Below are 24,511 nucleotides of genomic sequence, written 5' to 3' on the forward strand. Positions count from 1 at the left end.
TGCCATGCTCACCTCAGTGTTGTTGGTGCGTGATGCAGATGGATCTTCTATAATAATGATAATATCCAGCCGACTCGAGGTTTTCCATTACCCTGGATGAAGATCCTCCAGTCAGTCTGTGATGTTGATGATTTTCTGAGTGTCATCCGTGTAGAAGAAAGCATGATGAGTGAGACATCATCATCATTATTAGCATTATTATTTCTCTTATGATCCACATCTGAGTTCAGGAAACGCACAAGATGAAGAGCCCGACTGAACACAACTCAACACTGCCTTAATCTGACCGACTGACTGAGAGAGAGAGGGAGAGAGGGAGAAAGAGAGAGGGAGAAAGAGACTCACTCACCAGTTACCGTTACTATTTCAAGCCTTCTATTGAGAAGAACAATGTGCTCTATCAAAAGAAACACTGTACATTTTGGTTTCACAGACTTTAAAGTTTGATGACTGATTATAAAGCTTGTTTGGCATGCTGTCCCAGGAGAGAGCCCTGAGCTCAGAAGATCCTCGAGCCTGGGGCTCCCTCCCGTTTGCAAGGTGAGAGGGGAGTTTGAGCTCAGGTAGATCTGGAGAACTCCCCTGCTGTAGTAGCTAATGAACAGATAGTGATTGCTCTTAAGAGGTAATTACTTACAGGAGCATGTCTATGGTGCTGATTTGGATTAGTCAATTAATCCACCACTGGCTTCCATGGTTCAGGATCTGTAGAGCTGCGCATCGTTGGATTTGCTCTTCAGTGTTTGGACTCTCAGTAGTGATTATTAAACCACACTGAACTGAGCTAAACTGAACTGAACTTAAACACTACAAACTGAACTACACTGTTCCTATTTACTGTGACCTTTTATGTGAAGCTGCTTTGACACAATCTACATTGTAAAAGCGCTATACAAATAAAGGGGAATTGAATTGAATTAACTTAAGTTGTTTTTGGACGGTGGGAGGAAACCGGGGAGAACGTGTAAACTTCACACAGAAATGTCAGCTGGCTTTGTAAGGACTAGAACCAGTCACGTTCTTGCAGTGAAGCAACAGTGCTAACCACCGTGCCACCCATCTAGGAAAGCAGGAGGAGTAGGGCTGGAAGGGGGGATTCCTCAAATGAAGATGTAATATGGAACTGAGGGTGTTTATAGTGGCTTAGGAGTCATTTGATTGGTGAATCATGAATTGAATAATGCTGGAGCAGCCGCAAGCAATCATAAGCACGTGATCCTCTCTAAATTATTCATTCATCCATTTTCTTTTTGGCTTAGTCCCTTTATTAATCAGTGGTCACCACAGCGGAATGAACCGCCAACTAATCCAGCACATGTTTTACACAGCGGATGCCATTCCAGCCGCAACCCACGACTGAAATACTCACACACCCTTATTCACACTCATACACTACGGACAATTTAAGCGTACCAAATTCACCTGTACCGCATGTGTTTGGATTTGTGGGGGAAACCGGAGCACCTGGAGGAAGCCCACGCGAACGTGGGGAGAACATGCAAACTCCACACAGAAATGCCAACTGACCCAGCCGAGACTTGAGCCAGTGACCTTCTTGCTGTGAGGCGACAGCGCTACCTACTGCGCCACCACGTCGCCCCTCTGAAAATTAGTTCATAATTAAACTTCACTTCAAATTCAAGTCAAATGAAAATTTTATTTGTCACATACTCGGTCATACACAGTACGACATGCAGAGAAATGCTTATACAAGCCATAAAAAATATATGAGGAATCTAAAATGGAGTATAATACATGTTTACTGTCACGGTGATGTTATTGTGTTAGGATTTATTCAGAACTAAGAGAGCTTTATTCATCGTGTTTTTCACCAAAATAAAGCAGTGATGAATTAAAGCCAGAAAGCTGAGGTTTGAAGATGGAAAACCGCTGACCGATGAAAAGTTTATTTGATAGCATCAGTATTTTCTGTAGGTGCTTCATTAGTGGATGAGGCTTAAAATCCTTATTTTTAACTGGTCATAAACAGAAACAAGTAAAGAGATGAAATACTGCATGGAATAATACAAGATTGATGATCACAAAGAAAGTCTCTCTGTGTTCAGCACATTTGATCCAGCCTTTAAAAGTCTCTCTAAATGTAAAACACATCATTAATCTGTCCTTGTGTGTTCAGTCTGGAGGCTCCGCCAGTGTTTATGTCACATGACTGTGCAGAATATGGACTTCAGTCTCTTCTTCAGGGGTGTGGCCTCATCTCTGTCAGTGGGCAGAGTCGCTGAGCTCCTGGCCAATGGGTGTGCACTGAAACAGGTACATTGTTAAATCTATTATTTCTACAGTAATCATGATTAGCACAAGATTTACACACATTCATGAATATTGTAAATGTTATTAAAGTTATTGAACATATTAATTCATATAACAATATTTACTTTAAATGAGCTTGAACCGCAGCTGTCTACGTGATGCATTTAACAAAAAAGTTGTATGTAATATAATTATAATATAATATAATAATAATAATATAATAATACTAATATAATATAATAATAATAATAATAATAATAATAATAATACAATAATAATTATAATAATGTAGTATAGTAATAATAATAATATAATAATAAAAAATATATATATAATAATTATAATATAATATAACAATAATAATAAAATAATTATAATATAATAATAATAACAATAATAATAATATAATAATAATAATAATAATAATAATAATAATAATATAATAATAATACAATAATAATTATAATAATGTAGTATAGTAATAATAATAATATAATAATTATAATATAATATAACAATAATAATAAAATAATTATAATATAATATAATAATAACAATAATAATAATAATAATAACAATAATAATAATAATATAATAATTATAATATAATATAATAATAATAATAATAAAATAATTATAATATAATATAATAATAATAACAATAATAATAATAATATAATAATTATAATATAATATAATAATAATAATAATAATAACAACAACAACAACAACAACAACAACAATAATAATAATAATAATAATAATAACAATAATAATAATAATAATAATAATAATAATAATAATATAATAATTATAATATAATATAATAATAATAATAATAATAATAATAATAATAATAACAACAACAACAACAACAACAACAACAACAACAACAACAACAACAACAATAATAATAATAATAATATAATAATTATAATATAATATAATAATAATAATAATAATAATAACAACAACAACAACAACAACAACAACAATAATAATAATAATAATAATATAATAATTATAATATAATATAATAATAATAACAACAACAACAACAACAACAACAACAACAATAATAATAATAATAATAATATAATAATAATATAATATAATAATAATAATAATAATAATAATATAATAATATAATAATAAGTAATCAAGGTTATATGAAAGTTGAACGTGAAGAAGTTTCGAGGAAACAGAGTCATACCCATTCATCTGCAGCGGCCTCGGCTTCACTGACACATCACCTGAACACACACACACACACACACACACACACACACACACGCACACACACACACACACACACACGCACTCACTTTACAGCATTTGACTTGTGTCTTTAACATTAATGAATTATAGTGGAGTGAGTGTTGACGCTCACAGTGTGCTGGTGTGTGTGAGTATTCAATCTCACAGCATGTGTGTGTGTGTTCAAGCTCACTGTGTGGTGGAGTGTGTGCGAGAGTGTGGGAGAATGTGTGTCCGACTGTGGTTGTGTGTGTGTGTGTTCAAGATCACTGTGTGTGTGTGTGTGTATGTCCAAGCTCAGCATGTGTGTGAGTGTCTGTGTGTGTGTTCAAGTTGACCTTGTGTTGTGTGTGTGTGTGTGTGTGTGTGTGTTTGTTCAAGCTAACTGTTTGTGTGTGAGTATGTGTGTGTGTGTTTATGCTTAATGCATGTGTGTGTGTGTGTCCAAGCTCACAGTGTGTATTAAAGTATTACCGTGTTTGGGAGATTGTGTGTGTGTTAAAGTTCACAGTGTGTGTGTGAATGCGTGTGTGTGTGTGTTTAAGCTCACCGTGTGCTGGAGCTCCTGAAGGCTGTAAGCTGCCATTCTGCTGATGAACTTCTGCTTTATCATATGTGTTGTTCAGATTCCTGATAAAGCACACACACACACACACAACCGCTGTTAAACTTGAGTGTTTACTAATGTTTATTAAAGATAAATCAGTTTAATGGCCCGTTTCCACTGAGTGGTGCGGTACGGTTTGGTTCGGTACGCTTTTATGGCCAGAACAGAACCTGCCGTGTCCTGTTGTTGTTTTACGAGCCCGTCTAAAAGTGCGAGCGGTTCACTTTCTCCAGGGAGCTCGCCATCGTGTCTATATTTGATATAACGAACTGGTTGAGCTGATGATACTAACGTGTGTGTGATTATTGAAGTGTCTCCGACATCTGATCCTTTCAGAAAAGAAAAGGACAAACGCGAGAGTGAAGCGCGAACAAAGGAGAAGCCCGACAACACACAGGAGCAAACTGTTTCAGCAACCTGAATCACGAACACACTATTCGAGTGAGAATGATGTCGACTGAAACTCTCTGTCAAACACCACGCCCACCAAAAGGTTACACTTGTTAGTGGAAACGCAAGCCTGATAAGGTGACCCACACCGACCCGAACCATACTGTACCAGTCAGTGGAAACGGGCCATAATAGAGTCTGATGTGTTTGATCTCAGACCTGACACTATCACACATGACTAGGGGTGTGTGTGTGTGTGTGCATATGTCAGTGTGTTTGCATGTTTGTGTGCTTTGTGTGTGTCTGTACTTTTGGTGTGTCTGTTTGTGTCTATGTCTGTGCTTTGTGTGTGTGTGTGTGTGTGTGTGTGTGTGTGCGCGCACTGTGACCTGTTGGCCTCTGGCAGTGACCTGTGCTGATCTGCTTGTTCTTGATTCAGCTGCGGCTCTGAAGACGTCATCATTTCTGCCTGCTGATTTCTGTCTGCTGAGAGTGAACACACACACACACACACACACACACACACACACACACTCATCTGTAAGTGTTTTGGTTTATCATTTGTGAATCTGCATTGTTTGTGTATTTGTGTGAGTGTGTGTGTGTGCATATGCTTGCATATAAGTGTGTATGCATGTGAGTGTGTGCATGTGCACATTCATGCATATTTGTGTGTGTGTGTGTGTGCGTGCTTGTGAGTGTATGCATTTGTTTGTGTCTGAGTGAGTGTATCTGTGCATGCATGTGTGTGCATGCATGCCTGTGAGTGTGCGAATGAGAATGCATACATGTATGTGTTTGTGTGTGTGTGTGTGTGTGTGTGTGTGTGTGTGTGTCTTACGCTCTGTTATTGCTCCATCCGTCATCTCTCTCGTCCTCTGCTGTACATCAGGTCTCAGAGTTGTGGTCCTGCACAAACACACACACAGGAGAGCGCATCAGGAGTGTATTCAGCGTGAGGATTGCCAGAGGAAGTGTGTGTGTGTGTGTTACCGTCGTCGTGTGTGTTGTCTCTGCGCTGCTGCTGCTCTCTGAGGGCCAGATTAAGATCAGTATCAGTGACAGTGAGAGCGGCTGCACCATTTACAGTCAAATAAAACTACAGTCTGGATTTCGAAAGATGATCAATTCTGTGCCTGTTTAAGATGCACCATTTGAGCAGTTCTGTCCAATTCTGCAATCACTGCATCAAGCTACAAACAATATTACTGTATGATTCATAATTTACAAAAAAAGAGAACAATTTCATCAGCATTACAGATATTCAGTGTAAAATAAAGAAACATCACAATAAATTCTGTTTTTCATAGAGGAAATGTAAAACTATTGATTAAAAAAATATTGATTGGTGTGAACAAATCTAAATACTTTGAAACATGTATTTCACAGACAGAACAACTTTAAACTGCAATACTCATTAGTGTTATACCTGCTGCAGGATCAGCTTCTGCTGTAAAGCTTCACTCAGTTTACTGACCAGACGCTCCTGCACTGAACTGGACACATCCTGCAGATACACACACACATACACACACACACACACACACGCACAACAAACACACAGGTCAACGCAGACAAAAGCACCATTTCAATGAATCATTTATTCAAATGATTCATTCAACCCAACTGATTCATTAAGTAACAAAGCAAGTTACTGTGAATCGCTCACTCATTCGAGATGCTAAAATCAGATAAATATCAGACAAACCCAAATCAGAAGTGCATTGGACAGTGTGGAAAATGCAAATAAAAAGGAAAGTAGTGATTTCCAGATTTCCTTTGACTTGTGTTTGATTGCAGAATAGAGAGAATAGAATTGGGATTGGGCCTTAAAAGACGTTAAGAGTCTGAATACACCAAGTGATGAAGGGTTTCAGGTGTTATTTTGTCCCATTCTTCCTGCAAACAAGTCTTAAGGTGGGCAACAGTACGGGGTCTTCATTGTCACATTCTGTGCTTCAAAATGTGCCACACATTCTCTATTGGAGACAGGTTGGGACTGCAGGTATGCCAGTCCAGTACCTGTATCCTCTTCCTCCGCAGCAGGACTCTGTAATGGGTGCAGAATGGGGTTTTGTATTGGCTTGTTGAAATATGCATGGGTGTCCCTGGAAATGAAGGAAGCATATTGTGCACATATTACAAATTTGGTTTTTGCAACACATTTCGAAACAGTTGTATCGGTAAAGCTATTCCCTCTTTGTAATGTTGCCATTCCTTTTCACAACACTTATATTGCTGTGCCAATTCTTAGGGGTAAATTTTGAAGCCCTTCCCCTTAACCCTCGGTTGTAAGGGCCAAGGGGAAGGGGTACAAAAATAGAATTGGGATTGGGCCTTAAAAGACGTTTGGAGACTGAAGACACCAAGTGATGAAGTCTTTCAGGTGTTATTTTGTCCCATTCTTCCTGCAAACAAGTCTTAAGGTGGGCAACTGTACGGAGTCTTCATTGTCACATTCTGTGCTTCAAAATGTGCCACACATTCTCTATTGGAGACAGGTCGGGACTGCAGACAGGACAGTCCCAGTACCCGTATTCTCTTTCTCCGCAGCAACATATTCTCTATTGGAGACAGGTCGGGACTGCCGACAGGACAGTCCAGTACCCGTATTCTCTTTCTCCGCAGCCACACATTTTCTATTGGAGACAGGTCGGGACTGCCGACAGGACAGTCCAGTACCCGTATTCTCTTTCACCGCAGCATCACATTCTCTATTGGAGACAGGTCGGGACTGCGGGCAGGCCAGTCCAGTACCCGTATTCTCTTCCTCTGCAGCAACACATTCTCTATTGGAGACAGGTCGGGACTGCGGGCAGGCCAGTCCAGTACCTGTATCCTCTTCCACTGCAGCAGGACTAATGAGTGCAGAATGTGGTTTTGCGTTGTCTTGTTCAAATATGCATGGGTGTCCCTGGAAAAGAAGCCAGCATATTGTGCTCCAGAATCTCTCTGTACTTCAGCATTAATGGAGCATCACAGAAGAGCAGGTTACCTTTGCCAAGAGCACTGACACAACCCCAGACCATGACTGATCCTGGCTTTTGGACTTGTTTCTGGTAACAGTCTGGATGATCCTTTTCTGCTTTGGTCCAGAGCACACAGCGTCCATTTCTCCCAAAAAATACCTGAAATACTGATTCATCTGAGCACAGTACACGTCTCCACTGTGTGAAAGTTGATCCCAGATGCCTCCGAGCCCAGAGAAGTGGATGTCACTTCTGGACACTGTTAACATAGGGCTTCCTTTTGGCACAGTTTTCACTGACATTTTTGTATGTAACTCTATATTGTGGTACTGCAGGTTTGCCGCAGTAGTCCTGAGCCCATGTGGTGATCTGGCCTATAGATGAATGAGGATTCTTGATGCAGCGCCCCCTGAGGGATCGGAGGTCACGGTTGTTCAGCTTAGGCTTGCGCTCTTGTCCTTTACACACTGAAACTCCTCCAGATTCTTCAATCTTTAATGATGTTCTGCACTGTTGAAGGTGAAATATCCACATGTCTTCCTCTCTTTCTCTGAGGAACATTGTGTTTAAGCATTTCAATCATTTTCTCTCATATTTGTTGTCAAACTGGTGATCCTCGGCCCGTCTTAGCTCATGAAGGACTAGACCTATACTGATGCTGCTTTTGTACCGAATCATAATCACAATCACCTGTTGACATCACCTGTGTCACATCACATCATTATTCAGCAGTTTACCTGATCACTGCCCTAAACTGATCCTGGTACTGTTTCTGGAGTGTGTTGCAGCTCTGAATGACAGGAGAGGATGGAGATTTACACATGAAGTGAAGTCGACCAGACAGAACATCAGATATTGTGTGTTCATATTGTCTGCAGTCAAACACAAGTCAAAGTACATTTGGAAATCACTACTTTCTGTTTTATTTGTGTTTTCACTAGTGTACACACTTCTGGTTTATGGTTGTACAATATATAAAACAATATTGTGTGAGATGTTGATGTATCTGACCTGACACCGGCAGAGCATCCGCAGGGCGTCCTGATAGTGAACAGCGGCTCGTTCTGGGTCCTTCATCTGGAGTTTAATACCACCAAGACCCTCACTGACCTGATACTGACCACACGCATCATCTGGAGGAGACACAGAGTGTGTGTGAGTGTGTGTATATGTGTGTGTGAGTGAGTGTGTGTTTGTGTGTGTACCAGTGTCTCTGAAGGCCTGTTGCGCGTGTGTGTAACTCTCCCAGGCCTCCTCTAGTTCTCCCAGCTCCACCAGAGCGAAGCCCAGATTACTGAAGCAGCGACCCTGAGCACCGCGGCTGCCTTGAGAACCTGCGGGACGCGTGCAGATGTACAGTATGAGGTCAAAAGTACAAACTTTTAGGATGTAGTATAAGCAGGCGTATTGGGACACAGCATAAGGACGAAAAGTATTTTTTGCAGTGAAGGTTTCATCAAAAATGCGAACTCTTTGAAAGTACCGATTGAGAAGCCCAGAAATGTGAAGTGTGTGTTTATTTTCCTGCTCACCGTGCAGCGCGGCAGCCTCTCTGTGGAAGCGCAGCGCCTGCTGGAACTGACCCTGAGTGTTGTGAACTGCCCCCAGATTCTGCAGCACCACCGCCAGCCGCTGCGGTTTAGCGGAAACCAGAGGAAGAGCCTGTTCATAACACACACACGCCTCGGAGAACAGACGCATCTGAGAGAAACTCAAGCCCACGTCATTCAGCAGCTTCCCTGAACACACACACACACACACACACACACACACACACACACACACACACACACACACACACACACGGTGTGATTATGTTTTAGTTATGGTCATGATTATAGTTATGGTTATAGTTATAGTTATGGTGGTTATAATTATAGTTCTGGTTGAAGTGACACTTATGGAGGTTATGGTTATGGTTACAGTTATAATAGTTATAGCTATGGTGGTTATAGTTATAGTTATGGTTATAGTTATAGTTATGGTGGTTATAGTTATGTTTATAGTTATGGTGGTTATAGTTATAGTTATGGTTGAAGTTATACTTATGGAGGTTATAGTTAAGGTTATGGTTACAGTTATAATAGTTATAGTTATGGTTATAGTTATGATGGTTATAATTATAGTTTTAGTTATGGTGGTTATAGTTAAGGTTATGGTTATAGTTATGGTGCTTATAGTTAGGGTTATAGTTATGGTGGTTATGGTTATAGTTATATTTTTAGTTATGGTGGTTATAGTTATGGTTATAGTTTTTGTTACAGTGGTTATTGTTATAGTTATGGTGGTTATGGTTATAGTTATGTTGGTTATAGTTATAGTTATGGTAGTTATAGTGGTTATAGTTGTGGTGCTTATAGTTATGGTTATAGTTATAATAGTTATAGTTATGGTGGTTATAGTTATGGTTGAAGTTACACTTATGGAGGCTATAGTAAAGGTTATGGTTATAGTTATAATAGTTATAGTTATAGTTATGGTGGTTATAGTTATGGTTATAGTTATGGTGGTTATAGTTATGGTTGAAGTTACACTTATGGAGGCTATAGTAAAGGTTATGGTTATAGTTATAGTTATGGTGGTTATAGTAATGGTTATGGTTGAAGTAATACTTATGGAGGTTATAGTTAAGGTTATGGTTATAGTTATGGTGGTTATGGTTATAGTTATGGTGGTTATGGTTATAGCTATGGTCATATAGTGGTTATAGTTATAGTGGTTATACTTATATGCTATACTTATAGTGGTTATGGTTATAATTACAGTTATGGTTATGGTTATAGTTATGGTGGTTATAGCTATACTTTTGGTGGTTATGGTTATAGTTATAGTGGTTATGGTTATATTTATGGTTATGGTCATATAGTGGTTATAGTTATAGTGGTTATACTTGTATACTATACTTGTAATGGTTATGATTATAATTATAGTAATGGTTATATTTATAGTTCTCGTTATAGTTATGGTTATAGTTATAGTGGGTATGGTTATGGTCATATAGTGGTTATAGTTATAGTGGGTATACTTATATGCTATACTTATAGTGGTTATGGTTATAATTACAGTTATGGTTATAGTTATGGTGGTTATAGTTATTCTTTTGGTGGTTATGGTTATATTTATGGTTATGGTCATATAGTGGTTATAGTTATAGTGGTTATACTTGTATACTATACTTGTAGTGGTTATGATTATAATTATAGTTATGGTTATATTTATAGTTCTCGTTATAGTTATGGTTATATTTAAAATTATAGTGATGATTATAGTTATGGTGTGGTGAGTGTAGTGTTACCGCGTGTGTCCTGGTCCTGTATGTGTGCGCTGAGCTCCAGGCTGTCAGTCAGCACACTGATGATGTCATCACGAGCGCAGCAGCCACTCTGCAGCATGTGTTTCCCAGCATCCTTCAGCACCAGTGCAGCAGCAGACACATTTCCAGCCGTTTTGTAGCTGTCAGCTGCTCGCTGGAGACTTTCTGCAGCCTCAGTCCACTCCTGAACACACACATATACACATACACATGTACGCACACACACACACACACACACACACACACACACACACACAAAGACCTGTAATGTCTTTACCTGTAATGCACAGTAAGTGCACAAGTGTTGTGTTGTGTGCAGACCTGTGTGAGCTGTTGGCAGTGTGCGAGTCTGCAGCATGTGTCTCCTTCTGCATCTGCGTCTCCCTGTGATCTGTAGAGCTGCGCCGCCTGCTGATAGTGTGTTTTGGCCTGTTCCGGCTCCTGCAGCGCCTCGTGTGCCGTGGCCAGGTTAAACTGCAGGTCTGCCATGCGCTGTCCTCTCGCCCCCGGCTGCAGACGCATCAACACCTCCAGACCCTTCTGTGCGTCTCCAGACTCCACATATGCAGCGCCCAGATTCAAAGCACAGGCCCTGCGCACACGGCGCTCTCTCTGCTGACACACACACACACACACACACACAGTATTATTATAATTTAGAATTTTCATTATTATTATTTTGAATTATTATTGCTATTATTTATTATTTCATTCATTTTCCTTCAGTTTAGTCCCTTTATTCATCAGGGCTCGCCACAGCGGAACGAACCGCCAACTATTTCAGCATAAGTTTTACACAGCGGATGCCCTTCCAGCTGCAACCCAGTACTGGGAAACACCCATACACACACACACTCATACACTACAGCCAATTTTGTTCATCAATTCCCCTATAGCGCATGTGTTTGGACTCTGGGTGAAACCCACACCAACACGTGGAGAACATGCAAACTCCACACAGAAACACCAACTGACCCAGCCGGGACTCGAACCAGTGACCTTCTTGCTGTGAGGCCACAGGGCTAACACAGACATGTAAATGTGTGTATTCTGACCTTGCCAGCAGTTTTGAATGCGCTCTTGAAGTGCTGCAGCGCTGCATGATAATCTCTGCTCCGCAGCGCCGCATGTCCTGCAGTGGTCAGTCTGTGTATCTGCAGCTGAGCGTCTGAATCCTCCACATCTGCTTTATTCTGCTTCTGCTTTTGTTTCTGATCAACATCTCTGACTGTAGAACCATCAGAGGCCATCAACTCACAGCAGATCACAGCGCATGATGAGCAGCCTAATGAGCACACACACACGCACACACACACACACACACATAAATACACACATATAAATACATACATGCTTACATATACATACTGTATATGCATGCATACACACATAAACATACATGTACACACACATACGTAAACACACAAATACATACATAAACACAAAAACACATGCAGACGCATATACACTCACCGGCCACTTTTTTAGGTTAATGCAAATTTCTACTCAGCCAATCACATGGCAGCCGCTCACTGCATTTAGGCATGTAGACATGGTCAAGACGATCTGCTGCAGGTCAAAGCGAGCATCAGAATGGGGAAGAAAGGAGATTTAAGAGACTTTGAACGTGGCATGGTTGTTGTTGCCAGACGGGCTGCTCTGAGTATTTCAGAAACTGCTGATCTACTGGGATTTTCACGCACAACCATCTCTAGGGTTTACAGAGAATGGTCCGACAAAGAGGAAATATCCAGTGAGCGGCAGTTCTGTGGGCGCAAATGCCTTGTTGATGCCAGAGGTCAGAGGAGAATGGCCAGACTGGTTCCAGCTGATAGAAAGGCAACAGTAACTCAAATAAGCACTCGTTACAACCGAGGTCTGCAGAAGAGCATCTCTGAACACACAACACGTCCAACCTTGAGGCGGATGGGCTACAGCAGCAGAAGACCACACCGGGTGCCGCTCCTGTCAGCTAAGAACAGGAAACTGAGGCTACAATTCACACAGGCTCACCAAAACTGGACAATAGAAGATTGGAGAAATGTTGCCTGCTCTGATGAGTCTCCATTTCTGCTGACACATTCAGATGCTCGGCTCACAATTTGGCCTCAACAACATGAAAGCATGGATCCATACTGCCTTGTATCAGCGGTTCAGGCTGCTGCTGGTGGTGTGGGGGAGATTTTCTTGGCACACTTTGGGTCCATCAGTACCAATTGAGCATGGTGTCAACACCACAGCCTACCTGAGTATTGTTGCTGACCATGTCCATCCCTTTATGAGCACAGTGTCTCCATCTTCTGATGGCTACTTCCAGCAGGATAACACACCATGTCATAAAGCGCCAATCATCTCAGACTGGTTTCTTGAACATGACAATGAGTTCACTGTACTCAAATGGCCTCTACAGTCACCAGAGCTCAATCCAATAGAGCAGCTTTGGGATGTGGTGGAACGGGAGATTGGCATCATGGATGTGCAGCCGACAAATCTGCAGCGTCACTTACAACATACACAACATACACTTACAAGATACATATACATACACATACATAAACACACACATAAATTGACACACACACATACACACGTGCACACACACATATATATACACACAGAAACAAACAAAACACACATAAATGTACACACACACACAAACATACATGAATACACACACACACATATAAGTAGACACAAATGCGCTGCGCACACACTAATACATACACCACATAAACAAACAAGCACAAACATATACCGTACGTAAACACACACATAAACCTACACGCACTTACATACACATACACATATAAATACACAACAAACACACATGGTTCTTACAAATTTGCTATCGAAGCTATTATGTTATGACTATTATTATGAAAAAATAATTACAGTTTCATAGGAGGATCATCTGGTCTTCAGTTATATCTCTTCTGGCTCAAAACACACACACACACACACACACGCACGCACACACACACACACTTATAATATAACTTATCAGAGGCGCAAAAATGGGGTATGCAGTATATGCAGTGCATAGGGGCGCCGCACATGGGGGGGGGGCGCCATTGTGCCAAAACTATTTTTGAAATGAGCCTTTTTAAAAGTTTCAAATAATATTGAATAAATAAATATATTTGGTAAAAAAAAGTTTATTTGGCATTTTATACGAGTTTAATGTTGTATTTTATTAAATAAAAATAATATAATACCACCCCTCCCCCTCCGTAGACCAGTTGATTAATCCGTTATTCAGTTACAGTCACTTGTTTAAAATGGAGAGAAGAATGAAGAGGAGTGGTGCCCAAAATAGAAAACGAAAAAAAGAACATGTAAAACAATGCCTTAAAATGAAATCTGCTATGTCAAATTGGATAATCAGAGATTGGTAAGCTTATACTATTATTAACATACTATTATTTACCTTCTGTTTTTGGGAAAGAGTTCATAAATCATAACCGCCACCTAGCCTGGGCTTTACCCAGGGCCGGAGCGAGCTGAACTGGCGCTTTAGGCGAACGGCGATCACGCCGCCCTCAACCCGTAATGTTAAGTTAAAAAAGAAAGTTACCGGTTCGCGAGGACCGGGGGGTTCGCTGACGCCGCCCTCCCTATTCTGCCGCCTATACTGTAGGTCGCCTCTATAGACGCGCCGTTCCTGCTTTTACCAAACGTAAGAGCAGAGGAGGTGGTTTTGTCCAGGCAGGGGGACACCGTGGCTTCGTCCGAAATCGCATACTTCCATCCACTAAAGTATGTAAAAACAGTATAATTCGATGGGCTAAATACATATACCTGGCGTAAGTCCATGTGACTTTACGGTAGACGTTTGATAGTCGCAAATAACTTTTTTTGTGAAGCATATAACTGACAAGCATACTGGGTTATATGATAACACATGTAAAAGTCATAAAAATCAATCAATAAAAAATACATATGGGGAGATCCATCATATTTAAATAATTAGATTGTACAGATAATTTTTATTATTATTATTATTAGAAAGGTTTTATGGCCTTCTTGTATCTTGTAATTGAGGTCAAATAATTATAAAATATTTTAAAATCTTTACAGAAAAAAATAAAGGAGGAAGTTATAGACATTACTTTAACCTGTATGTGAAATTTCCCAAGAACAATTATCAACTTTAGAGCAATATTGAGTGTATTATAGCCAGTTTTACAGTTAAAAAAAAAAGAAAAATGCATTCATCAAAGTTAGTTATTTTGTAAAATGAATTAAAAAGCAACCCTGAAACCTGTTTACAAAAATCATCAGAAAATGTACAAGTACAAAATAAATGTAAAAGACTTTCAGGCTCAGTGTTACAAAAAGAACATTTGTCTTTAAAATTTTAATACATATATTGCAGGGGTAGAACCTGTGTAATTTTTTTCAAATTAATTTCTTTTACCTTATTTGGGAGTAAAAACTTATTACTTGTTGACCAAATATCATCTACAAGAGGTAAAATAACAACGAATTCCAGTCAAACAGCCAAGTTTAAAGTGTTCATGTAGATGTAACTGTTTAGATTAAATTAAATAAACTGTCAAATCACACGAACAGTTGAGGTCAAAATTTAAGAAAACAAATTTTTTTTATTTATTTCATTATTTTACCAAAATAAGAGGATCATACAAAATGTATCTTTGTTAAGTTAACCTGAATATATTTCAGATACAAGAGAAAGTAATAATTGGTTTAAAAATAATTAGCGCACATAAAAGTTGACATCCGCTGCGTAAAACATATGCTGAATAATTTGGTGGTTCATTACACAGTGGCGAGTAATAAAAGGACTAAGCCAAAAAAAAAAAAAAAAAAAAAAAATGAATGAATAAATAGTGACAGTGTGAATGTTTTTAATACTATATTTTTAATAGTTTAGTAGAATTTTTTTTAATTTTTTTGTTAAATATCTGGTCTATTTTTTCAGCCATGAAGAGGGGGAGGGCAATGACAAAATAGCAGTAAATGAGTTCAGAGCAGGTGAAGAGACAGGTAAGAAAGGGTCAGATTGTATATCTATTTTAGTTATGTTAAGAAACATTGTAAATTAAGTTATTCTAGACTTTGCTGATTAAATGTTATAAAACATCTGTTTTGTTTACTTAGTCATGAAGATGGTGAGGACAGAGAGCAAGAAAATGTAAATAGAGCCAGAGAAAAGAACAGGTAGGAATGACCCCACAAAAAATAAATGAATGAATGGCAGGTCAGGGTTTTGCAAATTTAGGTATTGTTTGTCTTGCAATTTTATTCAGCAGGAAAATCTTGACAAGGTCTTCCCAAATTTAACAGTGGCATTAAGAGTTTTCCTAACAATGCCACTAACTGTTGCCTCTGCAGAAAGATCTTTCAGCAAACTGAAACTTATAAAAACATACCTTCGTTCAACTATGCACAATGACCGCTTGTCACAGCTTGCAATCATCTTCATTGAAAACAATCTAGCAAGGTCAACCTCATTTGATGAAATACTTGACAAATGGGCAAGTACAAAAGCAAGGCGTGTTAAAGTGCAGTAATCATTTAGTAAGGAAATTAAGAAGAAATTAATTGAACTTTTACCACTACTTGTTCAGATTTGTAAAATGTATTTGTTATAAAATATTGTTTACAGCCAGAAAACTTGTCTATGGACTTCTTTTATTTTTGTTTGTATTGTGTGTGTTTAGATGTGTGGTCTTGGTTAGCCCTGCATCCTCAAAAATTTTGTTATACGTAAACTCTTAGGGGGTGGGGGCGCAAAACTTGATCCCGCATACCCCTCAGTAAATGTGCAGTTGCGCCCCTGTAACTTATGAATGAGCAGGAGCTGACTGTGCAGAATGCAGGACCATCAATAACACACTCCAGCAGTTTGTGTTCAGTTTTAAAGTGTGTGTTACTGGCAGAAAGGATTCACACTTCACTAATGAATCATTCATCAGCTTCTAGAGTGTCACTAAAATACACACACACACACACAGTTACCACAGCAAACACGCACACACACACACATTGCAAACACACTGTATAACTACTGACTGACGACTCTCGAAGACTATATAATAATAACTATAGCGGTGTGTGTGTGTGTGTGTGAGTGTGTGTGTGTGTGTGTGAGCCGCACTTACACGAGTGAATCCAGATGATGCTGGCGATGATGATGAATATGATGACGATGATGAAGAGTGCTTCCGGTAATGTTCCTCATGTCTGATGTTCTCCGTGTCTCTGTAAACATTAGCTGTTCAATATAAACACACACAGAACAGCAGACGGACAGGTGTGTGTGTGTGTGTCGCTTACCTGAGCAGGTGCGGGTCACGCTTTTACATCCGTCGTCATGGAAACGTGACGTAACGCGTAAATATGGCCTTCTAGCGTCTTCTGTGATCATCTGCGTTATTCCAGAATTGAGGATAAGATAACCCACATTAACATACTATTTTAATTTATAGTTAATACTAAAGTGCTTTATATTATAGTATGAACAACTCCACATACTGTATAGTGAGCTGATAAACGGTAATAAACACTGTAGTATATGTTTTACTACAGTAAACTGTGGTGTATTCACGTTTAATATATATTATACTTATAGAAAACTACAGTATTGGCTCATTTGTTTATATTCAGTAAGGATTTTATTATTAATGTGGTTGTTGTGTTAACAGAGTAATTCAAGTACATTATTTAAGTATAGTTCAAAAACCCTACAGTATTTTTTGTGAATTACTATAGTATTTTTAATGTGTGAAACCTATATATCAGTAACAAAATCAATCATCTATCTGTGATAAAACTAATAGCTTTAATGATAACAAATTTTCGGAGGTTATCTCTAAAAATAATGTTTGAATGTGTATTTGGGGATGTTTTTTTCTAGAAAATATTACCATAAAGACTCCCGCTATACATATAAAATACTACAGAATTCTTATTTTACACAAAAACTATTGTGAAAAGCGCTATACAAAGAAGCTTGAATTGAAATTAATAGTTGTTTTTCATATAAAAAAAATAACAGTAACATTATATAATCAAACAGTAAATTAGATAGATAGAATAGTTGCATTTCTGGTATTTATCAACAGGTCTGATGTCTGCGAAAAAGATCGCATAAAATAAATAAAAAGCATTTTTACATGAATATTTGCATCCTATATAGATCGATTGATATATCTTTATATTTATGGTTTACAATAATGAACACGATGTCTTTTCAGAGGTCTGTTGTTTGACATCTTATCCAAACTACAACACCCATAATGCACAGCCCCGCGCGCAGCCGTGATCACGTGGGTGGAACCGTTCGTCATCCAATGAGAAGCGGGCGGGATTTTCAAAACCATAAACAACTGACAGACGACAGGACTCGCGTTTCTAAGCCGTATTTAATCGTTTAATTATTAATCACGGGCGAATTAAAGTTTAGTTTCAGTTGTCGATATAGATGTGTTAGAGCTTTTTAAAGCTTAGAGTGTCAGTAATTCGCGGTTTCAGACAGTAACGGTTTCCTGAGGAGAATATCAGGGATTATCCCCAAAGGCGTGTGTTTGTATTGATTGATTAAAAAATTATTCAGATATCGACAGAAGCTGTAACGTACAGAGATGGGCGACGGTGTGCAGCAACGCTCTGGCTGTAAGTAACTATTACCGACATTAAAACATTCACAAGAATATTAATTTAATCAAACTAGACGTTCGTTACGATTTGTGAAGGGTTTATATGAGGCTCAGCCAGTGGCAAATCAAGCACAGGCCCAAAATAAAGGAAATACATTATATTTTACATCGAAAGAAACACGTAAACTAACAAGAAAGTCGAGATATGAAATGTCATAGATGTATTTCCTATTATTTTTCCTGTGTATTTTAATCCACTATTTTAGATGAGGGTCTGAATGACACGGTTTAGCTGTGATTAATCAGAGCTTGAGGTAAAGTTGGTTTTATATTCCCACCATCCTTCATTTTTGAGCAGTGACACTGTCCCTATACTGCTATATTCGGTCTGAAATGGCCTGCAAGTATGACTTTAAGACAACATTAGCAGTATTTAATTGATTGAGAATAATGTTGTGCTATGATAGTCATTGGCTGTTAACGTTAATATGATTTCCATGTTTAAAATGTGCAAATATTACTTTTCTGAATTTATATTAAGGGGAAAGTGCGAATATGAAAGGAGCTTTACCTCAGATATTCACAGACTAAAGATGGCTACAACATGATGTGATTTTTACACAGAGATTAGTTTGCCTATTAGTGAAATCTGTGCTTTATTTGCCAGTGGAAACCCTTCAGAATAAAAATCACATCATGTTGTTGCCATCTATCAGCTCATTTTTACTCTGTCTCTGAATAATCTTAATTTTTTTTAATTTTTTGAAAAGCTGTTCCTTTAAAAACAGAAGATGAATTTAATAATAATTCAGTTCAAAAGATTAATTAGCATTTAAAACACCCTTTTCACCCGTTAATGTTTGTGTATTAGATTAGAGGTCCAAATCAGGGCAAAATTTCAAAATTACTGGTAGCCCTTCAGGCACTCTTCAGTTTTTGGTAGCCTGAATATAAATTTAAGTAGCCCAAATAGAAAATACATTATTTAATAAATAAAAACATACATTTGCTAAATAAGAAGGAAATAATGGCATTTGTTATAGGCTGTAGCTTATATTCATTTTTAAATAACCAAAATATGAAGGAATAAAGTGTTTTTTTACATGCTCAAAAGTATTAAATATCTCTTCATATCATTTTAAATTAAATTGAATCTTAAAAAATATTTCTTTAATTTTGTATTTTTTAAAGCCCTGCATGATTACAGCTTTTAAAAATCAATGTCTGAATTTAATTTATTTTCATTCACGGATATTTTATTGTGAAAGAAACACATAAATAAATAGGAAAGTTGATATATAAAATGTCCCAGATGTGTATATATATTTTTCCTCTGTATATTAATCCACTTTATTTTAAATGAGGGTCAGAATGGCACAGTTTAGCTGAGATTATTCAGAGACAGAGTAAAAATAAGCAGAAAGATGGCAACAACATGATGTGATTTTTCACAGAGATTAGCCTAATCGTGAAATCCGTTTCACTCAAAGATTAACATGTCCTCACTCTTTACTCTTCACTTGTTTTAATACTGTAGGAGTTATTCAATTATCTTCTTTTTGTGTTCAATTAAATAAGAAAACTCATAAATGTTTGAAACAAGTGAAGGCTGTAATGAAAATAAGTCATTTCTAGATGAACAATCTTTAAAAATGCATACAGGTGATAAACTTTCACTCCATTATGATTAAACTCTGTATTAAACTATAATCCAGCATTGCATATCCTGTGATGTGACTATTGTGGATGCACACATTGCCATATCGATGCTCAAACCATATATCGTGCAGCTCTAACTTGAATATAGGTTCGTTGTCTTTACTTATTTTCTGTCCTTGGCCAATAATTTACTCTCACATTGTTAGTGCTGTGTCAGCATCATCAAAATCAATATTACAGAGATATAAAAACTAATTTCAACAACATAGATTGTGTGTGTTCTCTGATACGCTGTAATAAATTTAAACATGCATTGTTTTTATTATTATTTACCTTGTATATGTAGACATTACGTCATGAAAATGTACTTGAAAGTTCTGGAAACGTCTTGGGTAAAGTCATGTAATTTTAGTAGTAAAAATGTGTATGACCCTGTTTTATGATTTGCTTTTGTAGTACATTTGCACTATAACCCATGTGGTGTTTTCTATGTAAAACTTGCCTTTGATTATATTTTAGTAAGCTCATTGTAGATTCATCCTGATAACTTTAAATAGACATGTAATAAACCAATAACAGGTGTATATTCTGAAACATGTTTGTTTGGTCGTTCTGTTCCCCAAAATAAAACTTTTTTTTTTCTTTTAAATTTGTCTGGAAAAAAAAATCAAGCACAATGATTGCATGGAGTTTCCATTGTGAGGTTTATGAACACCTTTTCCAAAGTTTTTGTGTCTGTAAACCTGCAAGTATTACAGATATCCTAATATTCTTTTAGGTTTTCATCCTTTATTCATTCTTTATATCATCCTGCAGTTCATTTTAATTTTTCTTTCATTTTCTACATTTTTAAGTCATAAATATGACTTGAGCTCAGAGATATTGAGATTTCATAAATCTCAAAATATATTTCAGATGAGCGTCTGACCGCAGAGGAGATGGATGAACAGAGGATTCAGAATGTGGCTTATCAATATCTGTGTCGTCTGGAGGAGGCCAAAAGGTGCGCGCCGCACACACACATATACAGCATATACATGAGTTTAGCAAAACACACTGCTTTGTTTGTAGCTGCCATGTTTGATGCTTTTCTTAATGTTATTTTACTAGTCAAATATTTTGATCATTTGATTAATATGCAGTCATTAGAGTAAAGGAACAAAATTAAGTAGATATTTAAAGGGATAGTTCTCCAAAATGTAAAGTCTGTCATCATTTACTCATCCTTCCCTTGTCACAAACCTGTTTTAGTTTCCTTTTTCTGTTGAATACAAGAGAAGACATTTAGAAGAATGCTAGAAACCAGTAACCATTGACTTCAATTAAATTAGTTTTTCCTACTGAGGCAGTCTGAGGTATGTCTTTTGTGTTTAATGAAAAAGGAAAATCATTAAAGTTTATAACAACTTGAGGGAAAGTAATTTTTTAAATTTTTGGAAAAACTTCCTTTAAAAACAGAAGATGAATTTAATATTAATTCAGTTCAAAAGATTAATTGGCATTTAAAACACCCTTTTCACCCATGTTTGTGTATTAGATTAGAGGTCCAAATCAGGGCAAAATTTCAAAATTACTGCCCTTCAGGCACTCTTCAGTTTTTGGTAGCCCGAATATAAATTTAAGTAGCTCAAATAGAAAATACATAATTTAATAAATAAAAACAAAAACATACATTTGCTAAATAAGAAGGAAATAATGGCATTTGTTATAGGCTGTAGCTTATATTCATTTTTAAATAACCAAAATTGTCTTATTTAACTTTTTAAAGTTATGTAATAAATTTAAAAAAAAAAAAAATCAAAAAAAAAAAAGTTAAATTAACACAATCATTTTATTTTTTGCAGCTATAAAGGCATTGCCAGTATGTTACAGAGTAGCTCCACATGTGCTTTTCACGGAGACGCATGCCCTTGCATAGTTTAAAAATGAATAGTTTTTCATGACAGTCTAAATGACTAACTAACGTATCTTGATCTTAATATTGAATAATTGCATATATATATATATATATATATATATATATATATATATATATATATATATATATATATATTAATTTATATATTTATTTATTTCGGATAGCTTACATGGGCCTAACATGTAAAATTTTACAATTCTTTTTTTATTTTTGGCCTTTTTGCCTTTATTAAGTGGATAGGACAGTTTTACAGACAGGAAGCAAAGTGGGAGAGGGAGAGGGGGTAGGTACGTGAAATGTCCATGAGCCGGGATTCAAACTCGACACCCTGAAGTGCTACTGCACTATATGTCAGCGCGCTAACCACTAGGCTAATGCACTGACATTCTGTACAATTCTGAGGTAAGAAAATAATGTTTTAAAATTAAATGTAAATTATTTATGTTTATTAATTTTTTTATTATCTCTGAATAAATTTAATCCCTGAATAAATAAGCTGGAATGCAAGGTAACGCAATGAATCAGTATGTTCTGTTAATGCTGCTGCTATAGACACGCTAACGTGATTTAAATATTAAACGTATAATGATTACATTTAAAACTTAGCTCAGGCTATTGCTGTATCTAAATCTTATGTCGGTGTGATCAATGAGTGAGTGCTGCGCCTTCAGTACAGATCAAGCAATAAAACTGAAAGGAAAACTTTGTTATTTGGGAGGTGGTTGATAATATTGTGGCTTTTCTCCTTTATTATTAACAAGAGGATTTATTGCTGCCGTATCAGCAGCACATACGTAATTGTCCACTTTGTGAGAGAATGTAAAAGCATTGAAATATATTTTTCCTTCCACTGGTCCGCCGTACAGTGTATAGATGGATTTTGGTAGCCTGACTAAAAAAAAACAATAGCCCCGGGAAGTCGGGCCACCGGATTTTGTGAGCCCTGCAAATGCCCTATATTGACAGCCCTAAAATGATCAATCATGTTTGTGTGTGCCTGTGTCTGTGCCGTGTGCTTCAGGTGGATGGAGGAGTGTCTAAAGGAGGATCTGCCTGCTCCCACAGAGCTAGAGGAGGCTCTGAGGAACGGTGTTTATCTGGCCAAACTGGGCCACTGCTTCGCTCCTCGTGTGGTTCCTCTCAAGAAGATTTATGACCTGGATCAGCAGCGCTACAAGGTCAGCAGATAATGACTGGAGGTTTGGGCCGGGACACACCAAGCCTGCGATCGGCCATTGGGTTTTGCTGGTCGTTGATCCAGCTAGTGTGTATGTGGTGTTTACCACATGTCGGCGCTCATTGACCAAACTCGGTGTGTAGAATCGTTGTCGGCTGAATAGAATACTCTGATTGGTTATTCAGTAGACAATTTAGAGCGCGAGTGTGGCATAGTGAAGCGACGTAGCAAGTAAACAATTCAAGCCAAGAAGGAACACAAAGAGGCCGGCTTTAATTTCACTACCTTTCTTAAAAATATGCAGACAACATGGATTATTAGACATAATTGCAGGAGCGAATCCCTCCATGGTGGGTGACATTTACTGTGAAAATGGGCCCTATCATGCACCCGCCCCAATATGGCACAAGTGATGTTTAGCTAATGTCAGACCGGCTCAGCTATCATTTTCACTTTCTGGGTTTTCTCGGTGCTAGTTATTTGGCGTCAACTTGGTGTTTTAGGGATGCACCAAATTTTAGGCCAATGAAAAAAAGATTTGATATTTGTCTTAAAGTAGGAACCCTGCTTTTATTTTGCCATGTGCAGGGCTCCGTGTTTTTAAGAAACATCATATTCTTCTTTTAAATGACGTGACGTGTGTGTGATTTGTGCTGCTCAGGTCTCTGGGCTTCAGTTCCGTCACACCGACAACATCAACCACTGGAGGAACGCCATGATGGAGGTCGGACTGCCAACGGTAAATCTTATTTATTAATATATGTCCTGGTGAACCGGACTAACATCCATCCAATCTCCAACAGCCCATCTCAATGCAGTTTTTAGCAAAAGTTTTTTTATTAACTGCTTAACAGTGTGGTTTATTTGCCTTTCTTACAATAACTCTCCATGTATTTATAGCTGGTGAAGACACAGTCCTGCACAGAGTGTTGTACATTTAGATTAATGTAAAGCATTTTTTAAGGTTATACTGAAAACAGTATATGTGTGTACTGTATATGTGTATAACAAACTACTGTTTGATTGTTTTTACACACTATATAAAATATGTGGGTAAAAAATGATTGTATAATTTGAACAAATGTCAATGCATTTAGTGGGGCAGGGAAGTAAAAATAATTTCTACAGACCATTAGAAAACATCCTTAACATTCTGTCCTGTATACCGAAGTCTGAAAAATCTTTCAAAATGCTTGAAGTTTCCTCAAAGTTAACCTTTAAAAGTTGTTTTAGTCGGCGCCAGTGGTGTAGTGGTTAGTGCGTCGACACATGCACTACGGTGCTCACGGCGACCCGAGTTCGATTCCCGCCTCGTAGTCCTGTGCCAA

The 24,511-nt window shown here is 37.6% G+C and overlaps 3 protein-coding genes across 4 annotated transcripts in view; 1 reads left to right on the plus strand and 2 right to left on the minus strand.

Moving 5' to 3' along the window:
- The window catches only part of gnrhr3 (gonadotropin releasing hormone receptor 3), a 7,987-nt gene extending 7,721 nt beyond the window's left edge, over positions 1-266 (minus strand). For both annotated transcript variants that reach the window (XM_056475433.1, XM_056475432.1), the window contains exon 1: positions 13-266. The gene's annotated coding sequence lies outside the window, so the exon portion shown is untranslated. The remainder of the gene's footprint in view (positions 1-12) is intronic.
- A 1,410-nt stretch (positions 267-1,676) lies between these two features.
- LOC130243020 (tetratricopeptide repeat protein 24) lies at positions 1,677-12,083 on the minus strand. The gene is made up of 12 exons (XM_056475045.1): positions 11,863-12,083; positions 11,129-11,422; positions 10,790-10,991; positions 9,027-9,233; positions 8,700-8,828; positions 8,506-8,627; positions 5,955-6,032; positions 5,519-5,624; positions 4,915-5,008; positions 4,079-4,158; positions 3,485-3,524; positions 1,677-2,265 (listed from the first exon to the last, which is right to left on the minus strand). Exons 1-12 carry the CDS (start codon positions 12,055-12,057, stop codon positions 2,163-2,165), a joined length of 1,650 nt encoding a protein of 549 aa, XP_056331020.1. The 5' UTR covers positions 12,058-12,083; the 3' UTR covers positions 1,677-2,162.
- Positions 12,084-18,140: 6,057 nt separating this feature from the next.
- Positions 18,141-24,511, plus strand: part of iqgap3 (IQ motif containing GTPase activating protein 3) — a 48,477-nt gene continuing 42,106 nt past the window's right edge. The window contains exons 1-4 of the mRNA XM_056475203.1: positions 18,141-18,445; positions 21,004-21,091; positions 23,028-23,184; positions 23,845-23,922. Coding sequence (XP_056331178.1) covers positions 18,415-18,445; positions 21,004-21,091; positions 23,028-23,184; positions 23,845-23,922 — 354 coding nt within the window. The 5' untranslated portion in view covers positions 18,141-18,414. The remainder of the gene's footprint in view (positions 18,446-21,003; positions 21,092-23,027; positions 23,185-23,844; positions 23,923-24,511) is intronic.

Source organism: Danio aesculapii, chromosome 16 (assembly GCF_903798145.1).
Source record: "Danio aesculapii chromosome 16, fDanAes4.1, whole genome shotgun sequence".
Lineage (NCBI taxonomy): Eukaryota > Metazoa > Chordata > Actinopteri > Cypriniformes > Danionidae > Danio > Danio aesculapii.